The 24,904-nt window shown below is 45.8% G+C and overlaps 1 protein-coding gene across 1 annotated transcript in view; it reads left to right on the forward strand.

Moving 5' to 3' along the window:
* The first annotated feature begins 308 nt into the window (after positions 1–308).
* GRK5 (G protein-coupled receptor kinase 5) overlaps positions 309–24,904 on the forward strand; it is a 228,524-nt gene continuing 203,928 nt past the window's right edge. Inside the window, exon 1 of the mRNA XM_061403631.1 lies at positions 309–567. Coding sequence (XP_061259615.1) covers positions 516–567 — 52 coding nt within the window. The 5' untranslated portion in view covers positions 309–515. The remainder of the gene's footprint in view (positions 568–24,904) is intronic.

Here is a 24,904-nt window from a genome sequence, read left to right on the forward strand (position 1 = left end):
TCCCGCAGCCGCGCGCCAGTCCCGGCCCTAGCCCAGCGCGCGGGGCCGAACTACAAGTCCCAGCAGGCCCCGCGCCGCGAGGGCCGGAGCGGGAGGCGTGGCTCGGCCCAGCGCCTGCGCAGTGCGGCCGCCCCGAGCCTGCGAGTACCACACCCCCGGGACGGACAGAGGGGAGGCAGAAGCATCCGAAGCATTAAAGCATCCGCGGGAGCCCGAGGGGAGGAGAATGGAGTGACAGAGCAGCGCGCAGGGTGGGGGGTGGGGGGGAAACTGTTGAGGGAGGGGGGGAGGGGGGACACAGAGGGAGGAAGAAGCGGCGGCGGCGGCTCCTCTTTGCAGAGGTGGAAACTCCGAGGGATAAGAGCAAAGAATAATGCGGTAGGCTAGGCGGGCTGCTCGCTCCCGGCTCCGGCAAGCAGCGGCAGCAGCCCGAGCAGCGGCAGCAGCAGCAGCGGCAGCACCGTCAGGCGCTGACAGCCCCGCCGGCCGGCTCCCTAGCTGACCGCCGACTGTCAATGGAGCTGGAAAACATCGTGGCCAACACGGTCTTGCTGAAAGCCAGGGAAGGTAAGAGACAGGGCGGGTGCGTGCCTGGCGCCTTCGCCACGAGCCGGGGTATCGGGCGGGTGCGGGATGCCCGCAGCGAGTTTGGTCGGGAGCAGGGCACCTCGGAGAGTGCTCGGCAAACGCTTCACGGTTCCTGCCCTTGTGCTCCGGGAACCTGGACTTGGGCATAGAAGGGGAAACGTCACGTCGAGGTTGCAAGGATTAGGATGCTAAAACAGATCCCCTAGTTTCCAGCTCTAACCTTACCGTGCCGTGCCTTCTCGGCAGCTGTTGAAAGGTCAGTTGGAAAGGCGTTCATTCAGGAAGAGATGGGCAAACATGCAAATCAAACAGCTTTTCCGAGTTGGCCCGGGATGGTTCTGTGAGTGAATTTGTGTGTGTGTGTGTGTGTGTGTGTGTGTGTGTTGGGGGTGGAGGGGCGCCGGCTGAGTTGATATAGGTTATTGCTGGAAACCATCCGCTGGGAATGTTTCTTAGGGAAATCCCGTCGTGTGGAAGGAAGCCTTTTAAAGGCAAAGTAAGATGTTGAGAAATTAGCGTGTTCACATAACGAGAGGATGGCTGTGCAAATCATGTAGAAAAGAATTCATGATTTCAGGGGTGGTTTTTTCCCCCATTGAGGAGGGAGAGAGATAAGTGGATTTTTGGGGGTTTTGGCTTAATTAAAAAAAGAAAGGTAAGTGTGCCAGTGCTTAGATGTGTTTTGGATGAAAATCATTAGATTTTCTGCATTAGGTTGGCAGGAAATACCGTCTAAATGGAGTGGGTAAGAAGCTAAGTCGAGACTATAAACGCACTTTTTGACTCTTCCTTGAGATGGAGAGAGGGAGAGGGTGAGAGAGAAAGTGGCCCAGAAACTTAAGATGCTTCCTAAAATGATTCCGTGCGGGTAAGCATACATATTTAGGAACACCTGGAATTTATGTAACATTTCTTTTGCCAAGATTTGAGCTCTGGGTGCAGCCTTTTTATGAAAAAGGAAGTGGTTTTCCCTTTCATGGGAGGAGGCTTTATTTGACACCCAAGGTCGAATGCAGTCTCGGTAAGATCTTGACTTCAGAAGAGTACAAGGCGAGCAGTCCACGAAAACGCCCTATTTACTTCTTAATATTTTTCATTCACACACTTGGATGAATGAAGGAAGATTTTGCTCGCCAGCAGTAAAACGGTTCATGTTTATCCAGCCGATTCCATCACCCTGTGGCACTGTACACGGTGTGTGAGTAGGTGATGCACAACTCAACAACTCATGTAATTTCAGCTTCGTTTGTCTCCAAAGCACCAGCCTGAAGGTTTGCTTCGGAAACTCCAGCCGAGTTGGAAATGTGCAGGTCTGTTCTTCCCATTGCCCAGCTTTGGTGTGAACAGACTTTTAACCGAGGCTGTTCCTGGTGACTTCAGTTTCTAAAGCCCGAGTATTTTCTTTTTTCCTAACCCAAAATTTTTAGCAAATTGGGCCAAGAGGCTCGTGGGCTGTCTCCTGAACAGAGCAGTGAGTCCTGGAGGGGGAAAAAGCGGAGAAAACAGCCCCCGGCTCACAGCCTTTGCAGCCGCCACCTAGTGGTGGAATATGGTTGTACACCTGTGGGCTCGGGGGCTGGGAAAGTTTTCCCTCTCCATTCTGAAATTTTTTCCTGGGAAATCATTGGATGTGACGATACTGGAGGCTTTGCAAGTTTCACTGGTTTCTCCTGTTGCCCGGGGAATTCTGCTGCCTACATTTGCTGCTCTACACACTTATTTGCCTAGAGCTTGCTTTTTTTTTTTTTTTTTCTCCTCAGCATTTGATTGCTTCTTTTAAAATGTTTTGCTTGGAGTGGGCAGAGTATTATTAATTTTCTCCCCCAGTTTGGTCTCCCTAGATTTTTTCACTGAAATGAATGCACCGCTTGGTAATTTTGTCTGTCAGGTTAACAAATTGGTTTTTTTAGAGCCTTGGAAAAGAGAGCTACAGTCTGGAGGCTTATATGGAATGACCGAATTACAGTGATTAAAAAGTTCTCAAGAATGTGCCTTTTACTTCCTTTTCCTTTTAAAGTCTTTTCAATTTCTCTTTGAGAGTTTGGTAGTCATCTCAGGGTGAGAAAATAGCTCCTGAAATTCCTTTGAAATGGAGGGGGCCTTCCCCATAAGAATACGGAGAAACTGACACCTGAATGAGAAAAACTAATTACTTACGTGGAAATTTCATTTTGAAATCTTCATTTCTCCCCCTGTTTTTCTTTTATGTCTAAAGAGAATCCATGATTTTAAGTGCTTCCACATTCTTCTCACTGGGTCTATTAAAGATTTGAGCGCATATATTCTAATTACTGTAGAAGCTTTTAGAAATAAAAGCAATTTATTTTTCTCTTCTCAATTTTTACATAGTTGAAGTCATTCTTTTCAGTTAAATAATTCTCCTAGTAACCACATTACCCGTGTATTCAGAAATGAAAGTTCCAGTCAGTATAATGAAAGCTCTAACATAAAATTTGTTGTATCTTTAAAAATCTGAATTGTTTACAATGTTTAAAACCACTTCTTCCTTGAAGATTATTGTGAGTGGTTATAAATGAGAAATATGGTTTGTGAATGCGAAATTTAATTTAGTTCAGTTAACAAAATACATTGTAAACAATTTAAAATGTGGCTTTCAAGTAAAAGTCATATTTGTCCCAAACAATAGAGAAACAGGCCTTGGAGAAAGACAGACACACTTTGCAAACACTATAAATTTGGAGTTGTCTATGTTGGTGGGTAATTTGGGGACCTATCTTTTGTTATTATTATGCATTCTCGAAGGCAGATGTCTTCTAAATTCATTGTAAGTTAAAATTCTTACCATAATAATACTTTTATAAAGTGGAAAAATGAGTACAGCAATAAGATAGAAAATCTGTAAGTAAATTAAAGTGGTTCATCATTAATAATTAGAAAACATTGGAGACAGTTTGCACCTTTGTGACTGTTTTTTGAAATAAGATGGAGATCTGGGTTCACAATTTTAAACCACCCAAATGTATTTTGTTCTGGACTCAAGAGAGCATCAGCTCGATCATTCTTAGGAACTTCAGATTACTCTCCTGAAAATGGGTGGTTACGGGTGAAAAAAGAAAAGAAGTTGAGACTGAATTCGTGCCGATTTATGGAAATGAGCTAAGTGATTAAGCATTTAATGAAAAGAAACCCAAGACTAATTCTATCTATCTATTTACATTTCAGAATCTCAGAAAATTGGCAAGCACGCTAGTGCTGAAATCATAGTTGTGAGAAAGACTGTTTGCAGACCTTTTGTGTGTTTCCTTTTGATTTTATTTTTGCAGTAAAGGTTTTTGTCATATTCTAGTGTTTTGCCTCACTTCTTTGAACGGTGGTGAGAAGAAATTTTGTAAGGTCCCACCCTTCCTTTCTTCCCAGGGCAGTAGTAGCCATATTTGATCAATAAAGAGGACAGAGGGGGAGTATCGATCGCATTTTCCTGAGCATGGTACTAGCAGGCACGACTACAGGAACTGAGAAGTCAGAAACGTCATGATTTTTGCCCTTGGTCAGGATGTCGAAAATCAGAATGTGCAAGAACCTTTCACTCACATATCTCTGTAAATTTGTTGGCCTGGATCTTCCCAATGATTAAGATTGGGGACCTGGAAACAGGTGACCGCAGAGGCTGGGAAGGGCAGGGGAGGGGAGGGGATTTGCATGCAGCCAGCCTGCTGGGACAGACTCAGCATTCCATGGCAAGGCTGAAAGCCCTTCCCTCTTTTCCTTGCACCCCTAGTTCATGATGACAAAACTGAAATATCATTCTTAGAACACTGGAATGTCTCTGAAGCCCGCAGCCGTTTTAACTGTTATCGGCAGGCGTACTTAATCCGCCCCCGTGGCTGCTTCTGCCCTAAAGCTTCTCCGCACAGGAGAGCAGCAGTTTTTGCATCCTGAGCTCCGGCAGCTCATCATGTGTTAAAGCTGCTGGGCCTATTAAAGTACAATGCCATCATTAAACAAAACTGCCTTTTACTTTTTCTGAGTTTCTTTTCAGTACTGACAACTTGGATGTGGAGAAACCAAAAGCAAATGGTTTCAGAGGCCTTGCTTTCTTACAGAAAGGTTTCAAATGATGCTTTTAATTAATCTAGGTGCCGGTTTTTAAAACCATCAGATAAATGCCCTCAAGACTCTCATCTTTCAATAGCTTAGCTGCTGCTTGTCAGATTCTAAACTCCAGAAAGCTTGATTCTTCCACTCCCCAGACTAATCCTTGTTTAAATTATGTCTTCAGCAGCCATAACTCTTGTAGTGGCTTGCTAAATGATACCCTTTGGGTGTGGGCCGAAGACTTCAATAACATTGGAGTGAATTTCAGGAAAGAGCTCACTCAGTGCAGGACCAAATTGACCTTTACCAAGGGCCATTCAACCCAGACCTGGGAACTCACAGTCTTCTAATGAAATGGTTTCAGGACTTCGGTCAATATTTAAAGTTAATAATTTGTTGCCGGTATATTTGTGGCTTATGGTAAAGCATTATAATATCTTGACATTTTTGAAATAAACAAGTCTTACGGTTACAAAAAAAATCTTACTACAACAGATCATACAATTCTAGGTGAAACGTGAGAAGATGATAGAAAGTGACTAAAACCAGGTGACACATAGAAAAGGAAAGGGAATTTCTTCCGTCTTACAACCCCTAGCCCCCACGCCTCACTTCAAAATAGAATAGTGAAGATAAAGGGTTTTAAGATGTGATTTTTAAATGATTAAAAATAGATGATGTGGGCTTAAATAATAGGAATGATTTTTACTTTGAAACACATGCTGTTACATTTCAGTGGAAGATTTTATTTTAAAATATCCTAAATATTGAAAAGATTTTAATCCATAAAGCTTCTTAAAATTTTATCTTTGGGGGATAAAGACAATATTGTTGTATTTAATACCATCCAGACAGTGGGGGAAGCACCCCATTTGGTATAAATCACACCTACTTTTTTTTTTTAAGCAAAAATTCTTTATTATCATCAAATATTCGAAGTTATTCATGGTACCTTTTAAAGAGAAAGCAGTTCTGTCCTGTCTAGACTTCTGTCCTTTCTAGACCTCACAAAACAAGACAGTTTCTTGTTTTGTGAAAACCATTTTTAAATTGTCTTTTGAAATTCTTACAAGGCTCAAATCATTCATTCATTCATTCAGCCTTTAATTGTTGAAGGACGCTGTGGGAGGTGACATTTTGGGTGTTAGCCTTGGAGAGGTGCGGCTGGAGGTGGGTAAAGAGATGAAATTGGACATCATCTTTAACTTCTTAGGCTTTTAACCTGATAAATCAGATTTGAGTAGAACCTGATTTTTCCTCCAAGGAGCTGAAGCTGATTGTGGTATAACCTGCTTAGCTGGAAACTGTTGACTCTGCTGTGCCTAGAGCTTGGACACTAGCCTGTGGGACCAAAACATGACTTAAGGATAACTCAGAGGTCATATTTGAGGGATAGGCTGGAATCTGGAAGACAACTGCTAATTTTCCAAGATGGGTGTTTTTATGAAGGTGTTTTTTGCAGTTCCTGCAAATGGAAACCACTTCAGACAATCGCAAGAGGTCCCTTTGGTTGGGGGTGAGAAGATCCAAGAAGAAACTGGTGTGCAGAGGTATCTTCCGGGCAACACCTCGGTGGTCTTCCTGGGGCAGCAGCTGGGCGGAACCAGTGGGCCACCATTCTGGAGGAAAGATGGTGGGGGCCGCCTTCCTTTGGATTTTTCTTGGGATTTCTTGGGCTTGAGCACGTCCTCTGGTAGAGCCTGTCACCTGGAATAACCTGAAAATGTTCAAGTGTCTGTCTAGTCTTCTGAATATGTGCCCTCCAACATGGTAGCTACTAGCTGCATGTGGCTGTTTATATTTAAATTAATTAAAGTGAGGGACTTCCCTGGTGGCCCAGTGGGTAAGACTTGGAGCTCCCAATGCAAGGGGCCCCCGGTTCGATTCTTGGTCCGGGAACTCGATCCTATGTGCCAAAACTAAAGGGCCCGAGTGCTCCAACTAAGACCTGGCACAACCAAAAAAATATTTTTAAAAATTAACTAAAGTGAACTATTGCGTTCCATAAGCGTGCCAGCCACGTTTCAAGTGCTCAGAAGTCCCAAGGGGCCGGTGGCTACTGGATGGTATGGAAGTGGAGTACCCCCAGCTCTGCAGAAAGTTCCTGGGACGTCACTTCTAGGCTTCTACACACATTGAGTTAAATGAGGATGAGAACCTCATAACTTCTGACATGAAAATTGGGAGAACATAAGGGAGGGGGCAGGGGGAAGGAGGCGAGAAACAGAGGAGGAGCTGGGGGACTGGAAATTAGGACTGAGTTCTAATCAGAGAAAAACATTTTTCAAGGACAATCATAAACATTGGTGGTAGTAATAAGCCACTCATATTTCTCACCTTCCCCACCTTTTTTTGGTATCTTTTTGGGAAATTGGCCTCGATTGAGCAACTGACTGTCCTGATTCAAATTTAGGGTGTATTACAGGCTTTCCAGGTGGTGCTAGTGGTAAAGAACCTGCCTGCCAATTCACGAGGCTTATATAAGAGTCGCGGGTTCGATCCCTGGGTTGGGAAGATCCCTTGGAGGACAGCATGGCAACCCACTCCAGTATTCTTTTTTTTTTTTTAATTTAAATTTATTTATTTTAATTGGAGGCTAATTACTTTACAATATTGTATTGGTTCTGCCACACATCAACGTGAATCCGCCACGGGCGTACATGTGTTCCCCATTCTGAACCCACTCCAGTATTCTTGCCTGGAGAATCCCGTGGACAGAGGAGCCTGGCAGGCTAGTCCATAGGGTCACACAGAGTTGGACATGACTGAAGCAACTTAGCATGCATGCAGATATACATTATTAATTTTAAAAAAAAGTATACAGTAAATCCACAGAAAGAAGAAAAAAAAAAACCCGCTTTCTGTTTACTTCAGAAAAGGTGGTCTAAAATGAACAGGACGATTGATAAAAACAATTTTAAGAGTTTCCATTTCTTTTGAACAGGACAGATTGCAAGAAGATCATGGAGAAAGATGTCAAAAACACGCTGTTCTTGTATCCACTTTAAAATGATTTCTCCTTAAAAACTTTTCCTGTGAGATTTGAAACATTTTAACAACGCTGTTAGAACACACTTAGAAAGCAGCATGATTATTTGAAACAATAAAACAGCTCACTGCTGTTCTTGGGGTCAGAAGCAAAGAATAGCTATCTGAAGTTGTGCCAAAGAGTCAACTGGTAACCTCCTCCTGACAGAAGTCAGTAATAAATTAGGCTAATTTCCACAGGGCCTGTTTTGTCTCTAAGAATCTGTAGCCTGTGGAGTATCAGTATTTTTTTTTTTTTTTAAGGCAGTGATGAAATAAACCTCAAAGGACAACTTCTGGGACCTGTGCAGAAAGTAAAAGAAACAGATAAAGAGATACGAACATTCCTGGGTTGGAAAGCGGCCACAGAGGCCCACGGGGTGGCCAGGGCCTGGGCTGCCCCAAGGCTTCTCAGGGGGTTTCCTCATCTGTTCTCCACTTTCCAGAATAGAAATCAGCTCTGCTTATCAGATGGGGAAAGTGAGATGGAAGAAAAGGACCCGCTTGTCCAACGTTACTTGAAATGTGGACTTTTCTGGAGAAGCCCCCCAAAATCCTTTAACATTCCCAAAGAAATCTTTCCCTTCCCTTATAATCATACTAATATAAGCCCCAAACTCCCACAGAAACCAAAAATCCCCAAACCAAACCCATTTCTCAGGGTGATATGGTTTCTAAATGTAAATGCTCTGAGTTTGCCATTGTGGGCAAGAAAGAGTCTCTAACAGATTTCCTGGGGAAAGGGGCAAAAAAAGAAATGGGAATCTAACTGCCCTGCCAGACCCTGATTTCAGCTAAATTGAGAGCAGTTGGCAGATGTAATTCCTACTAGGCTCTGAATGACTACCATAAGGTGAGTCCTCACAGTCAGCGTTTCCATTTTAAAAGTAGAACTGTTGGGACTTCCCCAGTGGTCCAGCAGTTAAGACTCCATGCGCCCAAGGCAGGGAGCCTGAGTTTGATCCCTGGTCCAGGAAGATTCCAGATGCTTCAGGGCAACTAAGTCTGTGTGCCACAACTACTGAGCCGGTGTGCTGCAACTGAAAAGATGCTGCTCGTGGCAGTGAAAATCCCACCTACCGCAACTGAGACCTAAATAAAAGTGATGATTTAAAGAAGCAAAAAATAGAACTCTTTATCAATGCAAATGAATCTGTGATTGGCAGGGGTGGGGGCGGGGAGGGGACAAATAACATACATGCCCGTGCGTGTGTGCACACGTGGCCGCATCACCTGTGTTCTCCTACCCGCCTTCCCCACACCCTCATGCATACCTGCACACCCGAAGAGCAAGGCCAGTCAGCTTCTTGGCATTCTTGGTCCTCCTGGCAGGGGTTGGGGAGAATCTTGAGTAGCCAAAGAATTGCCCCCGAGGGACAGGAGCTTAAAGGAGATGGATGGTAGTAGCCACACCTCAGTGGCGGCAGCCCTCTCCTTGGCAGGGCTGGGTGTGAGCACCCAGCGCGTACAGGTCACGTCTGCCCCGAGCCCCACTTCCTTCTGTGCCTGCTGCCCCTCAGAAGATCCTTGTCCCCACGCACCTCTGTCTCATGGTGGCACCTTAGGTATATGCTTTGCTGCTGCTGTTGCTAAGTCGCTTCAGTCGTGTCTGACTCTGTGCGACCCCATCCTCTGTCCCTGGGATTCTCCAGGCAAGAATGCTGGAGTGGGTTGCCATTTCCTTCTCCAGGTATATGCTCAGGTCTCTGCGACCATCTTTACTAATAAAAAAGTAGGGGGACTTCCCTGGTGGTCCAGTGGCTAGAATGCTGCATTCCCAGTGCAGAGGGCGCAGGTTCGATCCCTGGTCAGGGAACTAGAGCACAGGCGTCTCAACTAAAGAGGCCAGGTGCCACAACTAAAAACTCTGTGCAGCCAAATAAATAAATGTTAAAAAGAGAAAAAGCAGGGGGCTGGGAAGGGGGAAGGGGAGACCTACTGGAGTGACTTCCCTGCCACATCGAGGGCCATGCCCCTTCTCCCTCCCAAAGAGAATGTGTGAAGCAGCCTTTTTCCCCGGAAAAGCTCTCTCAGGGTTAACCTTTTAGATATTTCAGGGGTAACCATATGGGTATTTGCGTTTAGAAACCAGAACATGTGTGTGCACACGCGTTTTGCATTAATTTAGCAACTTTTCGAGGCTCTTTGGGAGCTGAGAGTCTCTTGGGGGTTGCTGTCTTGGTGGAGAGGACACAGCGGGATGTCACCAGCTCCCTAATGAGGGGACAGGAAGTCAAGCCTTTGATCTGCTCCTGCAGAGAAGGTGAAGCTCTGAACTTAACCACTACAGGAAAGGAAGTGGGGGGTGAAGGATAGAGTGACTCAGCTACAGGGTAGAGAAAACCCAGCCAGTGTAACTGGTCTGCATATCTGATAAAAGGCCTTATGAAACCTCATTTGAAATGGAATTCCATCTTGGCACGGGTCTTAGCACCACTTGTGAAATGGAAACAAGCTGGAGAAGGTCAACAAACGGGCCATGGAAAACAGCTCTCCCATGGCTTGTGCAGGAATGCGCTCTGGTCCATCAGACACTCAGGAAGAGCTCCTTGGGATGCTTAAATAACATCCCCTGAGAAGGAACCCTCTAGAAAAGTAGGGGGTTTTTGTTGTTTAGTTGCTAAGTCATGTCTGACTCTTGAGACCCCATGGACTGTATGTAGCCCGCCAAGCCCTTCTGTCCATAGGATTTCCCAGGCAAGAATACTGGAGTGGGTTGCCATTTTCTCCTCCAGGGGATCTTCCTGACCCAGGGATCGAACTTGTGTCTCCTGCATTGCAGGTGGATTCTTTACCACTGAGCCACCAGGGAAGCCCAAAATAGGGAGTTGGGTGCGGACAGAGAATTGGGATACAGGCTTGAAAGCAAAGATGTCTCAAGATCCCATTTTTCTCAAGCTGAGTGCTGTTGTGGGTTGATGTCACCAAGCCTACAGTCACGGATTAAGGAGGCTTTCAGTCAGATGAGTGTGTACCTGCAACATAGGTGTCCAACTAACCTTGATCTGGGAATGACTGACTGATGCTATGTTTGGTATGTGGAGGAGGGGAAGAGCCAAGAAAATAAGATCCTCAAGAAGTGGCCTTGGGGGACTTCCCTGGTGGTCCAGTGGCTAAGACTCTGAGTTCTCAGTGCAGGGGGCTCAGGTTCCATCCCAGCTCCCATGCTGCAGCTAAAGATCCTGCTTGTCGCAACTAAAATAAGATCTTGCATGCTGCAACAAAGAAGGAAGAACCTGAGTGCTGCCGCTAAGACCTGAGCAGCCAAATAAATAAATATTAAAGAAGAAAGAAGTGGCCTTCATGTCGCAGTAGATGGCAAATGAGCAGATGACTCAACATGGTTAAGAAAGATTAACTAAAGGTATAGGGCAAATTGGAAAATGTTTTCCAAATGTTTGTCTTAACTGTGAAAAATGTCTGGCAGACTTCCCCGCCCCACCCCCAATTTGAAAGTGGTGTGTTTTACTTGTTTTGGAAGAAATAAATATTTGCATTAGTCCAAACATTTGGGGCAAACAGTTCGCCCCAATCGAAGGCTCTGTGGTTTGAAGATGTTTCACACTGATAGCACTCATACCTTTTTTGGCTAAATCGGAGGTAGCTTAGGACACGATCCTCACGTGCTTTTCGCATCGCTGCTAGAACAACGCTGAGCAAATGGAAAGAAAGTAGGAAGCCAAACACTGCTCCTTCCAGACCCGGAATGGCTGATGACTGACGGCATTTGAAGGATAGAATTGTTACAGAAAAATGGCCTCTTTGCTCAGGGGCAAAGGGGCTGGATCCAATTAAGACAAGGAAAATGTATGCTCGCTCAGAGAAAAAAATGTCCAGTCAATCCTGTAATCCTCTCTGGAGAGGAAGGGGCCTTCACGACGGGGCTTTATGGATGATGCCAACCCCTGTGCTATATAATAATTAGTAACCATTGCTTATTCTGCCACACACTCGTTCCCCAAACCACTAACCGTTCCTTGGGGTGGAATGCATCAGGCCTAGATATTTGCCCCAGATGTCTTCCCATCAGTAGTATCCAATTAGAGGGTTTTTTAAAGTTAAAGCTTAATTTCTTATAGAGCAGGATGCAAATTAAAGAAGGACAAACCTGATTTCCTCGACGTTTCCACGGTGACTAAGGTGAGGGCTGGTCTTCTGGTTGCCTTCAGTTTGCTATCAGGTGGCTAACTGTTTTATACCCGTGCCTGGTCTTGTTGCTAGTCTTTTTGGGTGGCTTACAAGCATTTCAGGAATGCCCGTGAGGGGGTCAGGCATTGGAGAGGCCTAATCAGAGACGTGGACTTACGTCTGCTTATAATTTCATTCTCCCATGGTGGGCCTTTGTGTTCTAATTGTCTGCCCTAAGCAGAGAGCTTGAGGGAAATCCCTGCAAGCAGAATTCCCAGCAGAGTAACCCTAGGTTGGTTCCTGCATCTTCCCCAGTGTCATAAATCCAATATTTAGTTAAGTCCCACTGTGTGTGGGGCCCCAGGCTAGGCTCTAAACGGAGGACAGGAAACAATGGAGTTTCCATTTCTTTCTTTTTAAATAAAGGTAGTTTTGTTTTATTTATCTTTTTGGCCACACCGCATGACTCTGGGACTAGTTTCCCGACCAGGGATCAAACCAGTGCCCTCAGCAGTGAAAGCATGGAGTCCTAACCACTGCACTGCCAGGGAACTCCCCCCTTCTTTCTAATGGAATCATTTAGGAATTATACAATCCTTTGTACCCATGATTTCATTTAGTCTTTACAGTCCTGTAAGGTGTGTTTTATTCTTCCCTGTATTATAGATGAAGAATAAATGCCTTTTCCGGATGCAGTCTGCTAGTTCCACAGCCCAGATCTAGTGCAAAACCCAGTCTTCACTCTGATCGTCTTTCTGCCCCATCACAGCTGCTGCCCTCAATAATCTTACCAGCTAATAGGAGCATCAGTACTAACATGTATGTAAAATAATCAGTGTGGCACTGTGACTCATAGTTCAGTATGAATCATTCTACCTAATTTGAAGGCTTTCAAACATTTGCACAGACAGTGTATGCTGTGTGTGTGTGTGTGTGTGTGTGTGTGTGTGTGTGCTTAGTCGCGCTGTTGTCTCTGACTCTCTATGACCCCATGGACTGTACTCAGTCAGGCTCCTCTGTCCATGGAATTTTCCAGGCAAGGATACTGGAGCAGGTTGCCATTTCCTACTCCAGGGGATCTTCCCGACTCAGGGATGGAACCCGTGTCTCCTGCTTTGCAGGTGGGTTCTTTACCAATGAGCTGCCTGGGAAGCTCCTGTGCAGACAGTACTTGCTTCCTAAAGAAAATGCAAAGAACAACACAAAGCATCAAGAAGGAAGGAAGAATCTCCCTCCTCCCATGTGCCCCTGCTACCTGTCCCACCCCTCAGAGAGTTACTGTCAGCATTAAGGTGGACGTTTTCCCCACTCTCTATGTATATGCACGTATGAACATGCAGATACATTTGACACCAATGGGATCTTGGTATACATGTGCTCCTGCAGCTGTTTTCAGTCAACAGGAAGTTGTAGTGCCTCCCCGTATCTGTGTTTATAGTTTCCCATGAGACAGAAGGGTGTAAGGAAAAATTGTGAAAGACTCTGGAAACGGAGCGTCGTTTCAATGGAATGCTGGGTGTTTTCTAACAGACCCTTAGGGGTTATCTGGTTGTAAACGGGTCTGTGCCTTTGATTGTTTTGAAGTAGTTTAAATGTGTTTAACCAAGACATTTACCATAAAGAAGGCATTGGAGAAGACCCTGATGCTGGGAAAGATTGAGGGCAGGAGGAGAAGGGGATGACAGGATGAGATGGTTGGATGGCATCACTGACTCGATGGACATGAGTTTGAGCAAGCTCCAGGAGATAGTGAAGGACAGGGAAGCCTGGCATGCTGCAGCCCATGGAGTCAAAGCGTTGGACACGACTTAGTGATTGAGCAACAAACAGTTTAGGTTTCCCTAAATTTTCAACAGTTTAGGTTTTCCAATTTTTCAATATATTGTAAATAGTGTGGGACTGTTCTCCTCCCTGGATAACATTATACACTTAGACACTTGGTTGCCTAGCACGTGGTGGTCTCTGTCTCATAGGGTCTCCCACCACCCATTCTTCACCCCCCACTTTGGGAAGAATACTGATAATTTCTGAAATGGAGTTAAGTGACCCTAGGGATGTACAGAGCATATTTTCTTATGAGGAAGAAACATGATGCACATGAGGACATGTGATGCGACCTTTTTGAAACCTTTAGGATTTAATGCCCCCGTGTGAGTGTTCAGTCATGTTTTTTACGGTATTCAAAGCCTCAGTTAGGGAAATAAGTTCGGGCAAAGACTGACTTGGCAACAACTTAGTAATTGCTCCTGGGTTTTGCATGTGTGAATCAGCAGGGAACACAGGCTCAGATAAGGGCCCATATTTCTTTTGCTCTTTTTCTCTTGGCCTCACTGCGAGGCTTGTGGGATCTTGGTACTCCAACCAGAGATCAAACCCAGGCCCCTGGCAGTGGAATTAAGGAGTCTTAACCACTGGTCTGCCAGGGAATTCTCATGTATTTCTCTCCTTGGCTCATCATACCAGCCAGATTTGGCAGCCGTTATTATTGTTATCTCAGGTTGAGAAAAAGCAAGCTCAGAGAGGTGATGTCACACAGCAAGGACCCACTTCTCCCCATTCCTCCTCTGGTGCTAGCTCACTGCATCTTTCCCCATCTTTAAGGACTTCCATGTTTGTTGTCGGAGAAGGCAATGGCACCCCATTCCAGTACCCTTGCCTGGAAAATCCCATGGATGGAGGAGCCTGGAAGGCTGCAGTCCATGGGGTCGCTGAGGGTCGGACACTGAGCGACTTCACTTTCACTTTTCACTTCATGCATTGGAGAAGGAAATGGCAGCCCACTCCAGTGTTCTTGCCTGGAGAATCCCAGGGACGGGGAGCCTGGTGGGCTGCCGTCTCTGGGGTCGCACAGAGTCGGACACGACTGAAGTGACTTAGCAGCAGCAGCATGTTTGTTGAATGTTGAGTAATAGGGAGGCAACTGAACTTGAGGTTCAGAGTGCGTTGTTCAGAGGAAGTAGATTTATAACTGTATTTTGGGGAAGGGGGGGCACCATTTCCTAATTCTTTCAAAGGTGCTGCTGTTGGTTCCACGTCTTGTCCTTTGCCTCCTATCACTTAGGCGGTAGGGCTTTCTCCTCTGTGGACTCCTGCAGGTTCTTTCATTGGTAACTGCTTTGACTGCAGGTTTGCATATGATTTACCTGGGTGAGGGTTCTGTGGGTCCCACCTTGAGACTCCAGGGCGCAAATAAAAACAGTACAAAAGAGAACAAGTCCTGGCCCTGCCCACCCTAGTGTATCTCCTGAGATAAGCTTGGCTCCAGAGCAAAGTCCAAGGTCCTGGGTCCTCAGTATTTTTGTAGCGGTTGGAGGAGGGTGGCATTTTCTTCCAGGAAGCTTTTGCGGACGTACTGGCTCATCTGCCTCGGGGCTCACCGCACCTGGAAGCCACAGGGGAAGGAGAAAGGCTGTCCCTTAGTTTCATGATATCGTCACAGGGTCGTGGGCTCCCTGTCATCTGCAGGAAGGAGCTCCACCACCAGAGCCCGCTCCTGCCTTCCACAGAGGAAGGGCCTCAGGACCAAAGGAAGCCCCGTGGGCACCCAGGGCAGGGCCAGTGTGGAAGCAGCCTTCAGAGTAGGACCCGAGGGTGCTCCTCCACAGCAGTTGGACTCTTAATACTGATTCCCAGGCGGCTGAACTCCCCAGAGCCACTCAGGGCTGTGAAGGACCACAACGTGGGCAGCTTAGAACCACAGAAGTTTATTGTCTCACAGTTCTGGAGGCCAAAATCAAGTTGTGGGCAGGCCACGCGCCCTCGGAAGGTGCTGGGGAAAGATATTTTCCAGACCTCACTTCTGGTAGCCTTCAGCATTCCTAAGCCTGTAGATGACGGTCTTCCTTTGACTGTGTCTCTTCAGGCGGTTTTCACTCTGTACTTGTCTGTCTCTGGGTCCAAACTTCTCCCTTCTATAAGGACACCAGCCTTACTTTTTTTTTTTTTAACACGCTGATTATATATTTTTTTAGTTAATTTTTATTGACATCAGTCTTACTAGATTGAGGGCCACCCTAGTGATCTCATTTTAACTTAATTACCTCTATAAAGACCCTGTTTCCAAAAGGGTCACATTCTGAGGGTTATGGCTTCCACATATCTTTTTTGGAAGGGCGGGGGAGCAGACACAGTGCAACCCATAACATCAAGGTCTGCCCACGATGTTCTGAATCAGAAGCTCATGGAAAGCACCTGAGAAGCTGTATTTTAGAAACTCCCGAGGATCAGCCAGGTGTGAGGACCACCACCCTGATGGGCCTTAGAGCCTGTAATACAAAGTGAAGTAAGTCAGAAAGAGAAAACAAATATCGTATATCAGTGCACGTATGTGGAATCCAGAGAAAGGGTACAGATGAACCTAGTTCCAGGGCAGGAATGGAGACCAAACACAGAGAACAGAGGTGCAGACATAGGCAGGGGAGGGGAGGGTGGGATGAATTGGGAGACTGGGATTGACGTATATACAGCATCATGCGTAAAATTTAGAGCAGTAAAGTGCAGGAAGCTCAGCTCAGTGTTCTGTGATGACCTAGAGGGGTGGGATGGGAGGGACTTCCAGGAGGGAGGGCATATATGTATACACATGGCTGATTCACTTAGTTGTACAGCAGAAACTAACGTAACAATGTGAGCAATTATACTGCAATAAAAAATAATAATAAAGTAAAAGTTTTCTCACTCTCTTCAGAAACGATCTTGGAGACTCAGCTACAATCTGGCTCCCTAGATAGGACCCTCTGCTGCTTCCCTCTCAGTAGATTTCTCCCCTCTGCTCACATCTTTTAGTGTTGGGGAACTCATACCCTCTGTCAAGCTGGATTTTAAAAATATATATATATTAGGTAGGTAGGCTTTTTGCTTCACCCACTAAACAGCAAACTCCTTGAGAGCAGGGACAAGGGATTTTTCTCTCCTTGTATCTCTCTGGCCTCACCAAATGCTAATGGTAAACTGAAGTCTGCTGTTTAAGCCTAGAAATGCCCGGTGCAGTGCTGACTCACCAAGTTTCCTGGTTCTGCTTTGGCAGCATCGGTTAATAGAATCAGTGGGCTGCCCTGCTGAGCGGGCCCTTCTGATGCTGAAACACAGCTGGGATGCCCGCTGTAGAACTGGCATCAGAACTTCAGTCTCTAGAGTCCCAGGTCTCTGCTTTCCTTGTGAGTCACATTCAGGTAACCGACACGTTCAGCCAGGGGTCAGAATCTTCTAGCACATGGGGCTGCTGTGTTGCTCGTACCTGGCACAGCTCAAGGAAAAGCCGTTTCATAAATTCCTAGAGGCGGCATTGAGACGTCCACTTTTTTGCTTTTCAAGGTAATGTGGTATCTTCTCTTGCTGTTAAGTGCACCACGTCAAGGTGTGCCATTTCTATTGAAAGCACAATTAAGGCTTCTAGCGAAAAGGCTTCCCAAGTAGCACTAATGGTAAAGAACCTGCTCACCAGTGCAGGAGACGAAAGAGTCGTGGGTTCGATCCTTGGGTTGGGAAGATCCCCTGGAGGAGGGCATGGCAACCCACTCCAGTATTCTTGTTTGGAGAATCCCATGGATAGAGGAGCCTGGCGGGCTCCGGTCTGTGGGGTCGCAATGAGTTGGACATAAATCAAAGTGACTTAGCACACAGTGAAGAGGTTGAGGAGAAGGGAGAATGTGCCACCGACCCACTGGCTGTATGAGCTTAGACTCACTGCTTGACCTCTCTGAGCCAAACTTTCCTCAGCTGTTTAAATGCTCGCCTTAGCCCACATGAATTCTGGAGCTCTTCTGACCATTCAAATGTTGAGAATTTGCTGGTGCATAGTCCACTGATGACAATTCATCTGTGGTTACTTGATAATAAAATTTGATGTTAATTTGAAGAGCAGGAATTACATATTAAAATGAAAATTACCCTAAGGAAAGAATTGGAGCTGGGAGGGGTTATGTGTATAATAGAAACAAACAGGAAAAAAAAAAACAAAAAACACCAAAACCCCCAAATCTGTCGCTGCTAATTTAACTGAAGCCTGCAATCTAAGAAAGGCAAATGCATGATTCTAGTATTTTCTTTAGTGGATTATAGAAAGGAAAATTAAATCAAAAGTAAAAAATAAACAGTTTGATTGTTCTACACTGTATTATCTTCCTGGAAGATTATCTTCCTGTAACAGTCTTCCTGGAAAATTTAAAAAGAGACAGTGCTCTGTCTGGTTAAAAAAAAAAAAAAAAAACCCAATAAGGAAATTGTGTTGAGAAAATGTAAGTTTTCCATCTAGGCATGAGTGATGTGAACATTTTCATGTGGACTTGGTGACATCCCTCAGGGGTCAGAGATAGGTTTCTTGGCATTGCCTGCTTTTGAGGCCTCTAGTTGGGGACATTGTTGTCACCCACAGGGAAATAGGTTAGAGATGGGAATGGGAGCTGCCAGGCACTCTTGTAGGTTTCCTGGCAAATCCTGACCTGCTTCTTTATTCCCCTGCAACATCCTGTCTAGACATCTGCCTTAGCTTGGCTGATGACACAGATTTCATAGACTAGTGTGATGTTGAGAGGGCTGGTGGTCCCCTTCTGTGTAAGGTTCCTACACCTGCAATCAGTACAAGGTGGAGGCTGGTAATTTGGTTTCTGTCCTTGCTTTGTTGCTAGTTCATCTGAGGTCACAAAGCTAATAACGTAGCCTTTCTGTATCTTGATCATCATGTGGGGATAATGCCCTAAAGATTACAGAGACCAAAGAAAGAATATACATAGAATACAAAGTTCAGATACAGACCCAAGTATATGCAAACATTTACTATATAATAAAGGATGCATTCAAATCAATGGGAAAAGAATAGCTTACTCAGGAAACAGTGTGGAGATAACTAGCTAACCAGTCATTGGGGAAGGCATATTAGATGCCAGCAAGACTGGTATTTCCCTCCCCAATTCTGACTTAAAAATAATCCTAAGGAATGACTCCATTGGCCTGCTTTCTGTCAGTAGATTGCTCTGGAACAATTAACATTAATCACAAGCATCAGTTCTTAGACTCTTAGGTTGCCGGCCACTGAAGTAAAGTCCTAAGAACATGGTGGCTCCAAAGAGGATGAGGGTTATTAGTGCGAAGTCACTTCTAGGGGGAATAGAAAGGGTACTGGCCAGATAGGTGGTATGTAGGGACTCACTCTACAAGAAAAGAGTCTCAATCTCACTAGTAAGCAGAATCTTCTATATATGCAAATATTCGAAAGCAGAGACATTACTTTGCCAACAAAGGTCCATCTAGTCAAGGCTATGGTTTTTCCGGTGGTCATGTATGGATGTGAAAGTTGGACTGTGAAGAAAGCTGAGCGCCGAAGAGTTGATGCTTTTGAACTGTGGTGTTGGAGAAGACTCTTGAGAGTCCCTTGGACTGCAAGAGGATCCAACCGGTCCATTCTGAAGGAGATCAGTCCTGGGTGTTCTTTGGAAGAACTGATGCTAAAGCTGAAACTCCAATACTTTGGCCACCTCATGCGAAGAGTTGACTCGTTGGAAAAGACTCTGATGCTGGGAGGGATTGGGGGCAGGAGGAGAAGGGGACGACAGAGGATGAGATGGCTGGATGGCATCACAGACTTGATGGACAAGAGTTTGGGTGAACTCCAGGAGTTGGTGATGGACAGGGAAGCCTGGCATGCTGCAATTCATGGGGTTGCAAAGAGTCGGACATGCCTGAGCGACTGAACTGAACTGAACTAAACTAAACTGAATCTTAGTTTGGCAAATTTTTAAGCATTGATAATGCCTCTTTAAGGAAATGTGGGTAAATAAGTTCTTTCAAACATGATACTTCCACTACTGATAGGAGTGTAAATTAATAAGTCTTTCTTAAGGACAGCTTGGGATACATACATATATAAATTGTGTGACCCTTGGCCTTGAAATTCTATTTCTAAATTATTTTCTTAGGGACTTCCCTGGCCGTCCAGTGGTTGGGACTTCCCCTGATGATCCAGTGGTTAGGACTCTGTGCTTCCAGTGGAGGGGGTGCAGATTCAATCCCTGGTTGGGGAACTAAGATTCCGCATGCCATGTGACATAAAAAGTTATTTTCTTCGGAAGAAGGAAAAATCAATGTACAAGTGCTATGCAGGTGGTCATTCAGTAGAGGGTGTTTATAATAGAAATTGGAAATGATTTCAGTGACCTTCAGTAGAGGCTTGATGAAATGAATTTTGGTGTATTCAAAAAATGGACTCATATGCAACTCTGAAGAAATTATGGAGATTTATTCTTACTGACACAGCGAGATGATCATAACACAGTTAATGGAAGTTAGGAAAACCTGGATTTTGTATAGTGAGCATTCATTATATTTAGAAAAATAAAGGCATTTCCATTTGGGGGTGGGGAATGACAATTTGTGCCTTGTGAGGCCATTTGTTGGGAACGTAAGAAATAAAATCCATAAAAAAATAAACATGCCAGGCCCTCTGGCTCTCACCACGGGGTGTCCTTCTTAGCATTTCACCATGGTAGTCATAAGATTATTCTAGCCATCTTCCCAAATGATTCTAGAAATTTCCCCTTTTGGACCCATCTGTTGGCTGACTGACTAGCTTGATAGAATCTTTGAATAAATGCCTTAATGCTTCTAGTACCCTTTTTTTGACTCTGCTGGGTGGAGAAACATCTTTGTCTTTCAAATGTGAATTTGATCTTTTGGGAAAAGCTTACATTTTATTGTTAGGTTTGGTGTGTAAGGCAAGCAGCCCCTCTGGGTAGGAATTTTGGAGGTGGGGCATAGGAGGCAAGAGTGGAGAACGGGAACTCTTCTCAGTACCCTGGGCACGGTTGTTGTTGCTGTTGTTCAGTCTCAAGTCATGTCCGACTCTTTGCAACCCCAAGGATTGCAGCACACCAGGCTTCCCTCCACTATCTCCCGGAGTTTGCTCAAACTTGTGTCCTTTGAGTCTGTGATGCCATCCAACTATCTCATCCTCTGTTGTCCCCTTCTCCTCCTGCCTTCAATCTTTCCCAGCATCAGGGTCTTTTCCAGTGAGTCAGCTCTTCGCATCAGGTGGCCCAAGTATCGGAGCTTTAGCTTCAGCGTCAGTCCTTCCAATGAGTATTCGGGGTTGATTTCCTTTTCCTTCTGGGGTACTTGCTTTGTTTGGCTGTGTTCTTTGGGACGTGTGGGTGCTGTATGTTTCCTTCAACAGCAACCACCACCATTAGGTTAATTTATCCTCATGTGGCAGTGTGTGGGGGGATGTGAGGTGGGGTGTGAGTCCTTGGATTCTTGTGTGACAAGTTGGGAAATTGATAAAGAGACACTGTGACTCTCTGGAATCTTGTAACCAGGGATGTGTGCCCAGGACTGGGTCCTGTCAGCTTTATCTAGTGAACCAATGAACAGTAATGAGCAGGAATACTTTGGGATGCACACAGTTGGAGTCAGTTTCACTGGTACGATTCCAGCACCTCCTAGATGTGTAAGGCCAGGTGAGGTGCTTTAGGAATGTAAAGATGAAAGAGACAGCTTTCCACTTAAGAAGCTCTAGGATAGTTGGGGAAGGACAGGTATGTGACCAACTACATTACAAGGTAGAACATAAGTACAAAGTTGGTCTTGATGGGGACATTCAGTAAAGGCTTCACCGAGAGTTGGTGTTTGGGCTAGACCACAGAGGTTGGTGGTTGACAGTGTGAAGCCATCATTTACAGGCCCCCTGCCAGATGCCAGGTGCTGTAAAGGAAGTGGGCTTCTCTAGTTGCTCAGCGGTAAATAATCCACCTGCCATGCAGGAGACATGGGTTCCATCCCTGGATCAAGAGGATCCCCTGGAGAAGGAAATGGTGAACCACTCCAATATTCTTACCTGGAGAATCTCATGGACAGAGGAGCCTGGTGGGTTGCAGTCCATGGGGTCGCAAAGAGTCAGACCTTTAGCCTGACTCTGTTAGTTGAGTTCAGTTCAGTGGCTCAGTCGTGTCTGACTCTTTGCGACCCCATGGACTGCAGCACACCAGGCCTTCCTGTCCATCACTAACTCCCAGAGTTTACTCAAACTCATGTCCACTGAGTTGGTGATGCCATCCAACCATCTCTTCTGTTGTTCCCTTCTCCTGCTTTCAGTCTTTCCCAGCATCAGGGTCTTTTCCAATGAGTCAGTTCTTCGCATCAGGTAGCCAATGTATTGGAGTTTCAGCTTCAACATCAGTCCTTCCAATGAATATTCAGGACTGATTTCCTTTAGGATGGACTGGTTGGATCTTCATGGACCACAGCCTTGTCTAACTCAATGAAACTGTGAGCCATGGCGTGTAGGGCCACCCAAGATGGACAGGCCATGGTGGAGAGTTCTGACAAAATGTGATCCATTGGAGAAGGGAACTGCAAACCATTTCAGTATTCTTGCCTTGGGAACCCCATAAACAGTTTGAAAAGGCAAAAAAATAGGACACTGAAAGATGAACTCCCCAGGTCGGTAGGTGCCCAATATGCTACTGGAGATCAGTGGAGAAATAACTCCAGAAAGAATGAAGAGACGGAGCCAAGCAAATACAATACCCAGTTGTGGATGTGACTGGTAATGGAAGCAAGGCTCTGTGAAGGGGGCTTTAAAAAAATTGTTTTTTTAATGACTTTACCATTTTATTTATTTATTTTTATTTTTTGGCTGTACAGTGACCAAGGATTGAACCTGTGCCCCCTGAGGTGGAAGCATGGAGTCTTAACTGCTAGACCACCAGGGAAGTCCCTGGTGGGGGGTTTCACAGAGATGTAGTTTTCAATCCAGTGAGTTAGGTGTCATGGTCATTTGCACATGACAAATTGACACAAAGGCTACTGTACTTGTCTAGAGTCGTGCAGCTGTAAGTGTTGGAACTTGGATCTGACCCCAAAGCCAGTGTTGTGGGGTTACAGGGTGGAGTGTGGTAGAGACGGAGGTTCCTGGCAGTAGGGACGCTCGAGCCAAATGGTGGTGACGGGGCGGGGAGCAGGGAGTGGCATGGGGTGGTGGTTTGTCTGGTGTCTGGAGCAGTTGCAGGGCAGCAGCGGGAAGAAAGGCTGGAAGAATGGACAGTCATATGGGGAGTGGGGAGGTCTCTGAATGCCAGGCTGAGAGGTCGAGAGTTAAATTTTTAGGCAAAATGGTATCACTGAGTTCTTGAACAGAGGAGGCTGGTACTGGCCGAGCTGGAAGAGGCTGGATCTGGCAGCAGAGGCTGTGATGCCAAATGCCCAGTGGTTATGAGAAGCGTGTGGGAGTTGACAAAGATCTTCACAAAAGAAGGGATGGAGTGGGTAGGTGTGGCCTTGGAGGCTGAATCTATAGAACTCGGCCCCTAATGGGATATGGACGTGTGTGAACAACGCTATTGAGTTTGAACCCAGACAGCATTGCAGAGCAGCTGGGAAAATGTTGCTGGTTCTAGGAAAAGATGCAGGTATGGTTTGCGCCTCACTGAGTGGAGGAATGGCCAGCCTAGAAGGTTGTAGGGGCCCCCCAGGCCAGAGGGGAGTTTGGGTTAGGTGGCAGCAAGCTGCAGCTTTGAAGAAACATGGGAGCAGATGGCTGTGTTGTTTTTCCCTGCCTGGCACCCATTCCCTCTTCTGGTAACAGCACATCCATTTTTCTTGGGGGACCACTCCTTCCTCATTCAGTTCATGATGTTGGGTGGTAGTGATTCTCATTGGCTCTGTCGGTGAGCATGTGACCCAACCCTTGCCAGTCAGAGCACTGCTTCTCTCTTTACCCTCAGGGACCAGAGATGAGGATGTGATTCATGGTCCAGAAAGGGCTGCTCTTCTGTAGCTGGGGTTGCTAAGCCAGCGGAAGGGAAGCTTGAAGCTGCTGGTGGCTGTTGTCGCATCCTGCTTGAGAATAAAGGCAGCATGAGAGACAGAGAGAGTTGGAGAGAAAGAGAGGGCAGGAAAGAGAGACAGGGGGAGGCGGGGAGAGAAAGAGGGCGAGAGAGAGAGAGATTAATTCCTTATGTCATTTATATGATGTTGTTCCCCAGCCATTCTGGGAGCCAGTTGTATCCCCATGGGCTTCCTGCTGGGGAGACTCGTGACTTGACACTAACAGTCAAAGGGTCCTGACTCCCTCAGGGTTAGAAGTCATGTCTTTAGGGGATATGTAGCCCTAGAAAGCAGGCCCAGAGGGCATCGATCAGGAGGATCCTCTGAGTCCAGGAAGGCTGGCTAAACGTTTGTCTCAGGCTTTGCCTGAGCACAGGGGCAGGTGCATTTGATATTTACTACAAACAATACAGTCTCCAACCTGGCTGCCCTTGTGGAACTTCAGTTGTAGGGAAAAAAATCAGGAAACAAGTAAACAAACATGCTGGTCACCATGGAAATGTAAACCCAAGGTGTTCAGGAACAATAGCCGTGTGTGAGCCCAGAAGTGGATTTGTCTATGCCGACATTGGTTTGATCCCAAAATCTGTTTCCTTGTGGGAACCTGGGTATGTCCATAAACTCATTATATAGCCACTCGCCCCGGAGAGGGTAACACCTCTGATAAGCCTTTGTTTTATCATCATTAAAATAGCTATAAACTTAATACAGTGTTATGTCTGCCAGGGCCCTCCTCACAACTGCCTTTTGAGGTCGATACTGTTTTTAATTGCAGTTCCACAGCTGAGGCTCAGAGAATTTCCTTAACTTGTCCAAGGTTGCAGTTATTAATGGAAAAGCTGGGATTTGAACCCAGGCCCCAGGGTCTGTTCCCTTTCAATCCCTGTGTTCCACTATCTCATGTTGGTGTTGAAAAGAAAATTGATAAAAGTATGTTTTATTTCCTTGAGTCCCTATCGCAAACCCATGAGGTAGGTAGCTGGTTATTGTTTAGCTGCTCAGTTGTGTCTGACTTTTTGAGATGCCGTGGACTGCAGCACGCCAGGCTTCCTTGTCCTTCACCATCTCCCGGGGTTTGCTCAAACTCATGTCCATTGAGTTGGTGATGCCATCCAACCATCTCATCCTCTGTCACTCTCTTCTCCTCCTGCCTTCAATCTTTCCCAGCATTAGGGTCTTTTCCAATGAGTTGGCTCTTTGCATCAGGTGGCCAAAGTATTCAGCTTTAGCATCGGTCCTTCCAATGAATATTCAGAGATGATCTCCCCATTTTATAAATGAGGAAACT

The sequence above is a fragment of the Bos javanicus genome, chromosome 26 (genome assembly GCF_032452875.1).
Source record: "Bos javanicus breed banteng chromosome 26, ARS-OSU_banteng_1.0, whole genome shotgun sequence".
In the NCBI taxonomy this organism is placed as follows: Eukaryota; Metazoa; Chordata; class Mammalia; order Artiodactyla; family Bovidae; genus Bos; species Bos javanicus.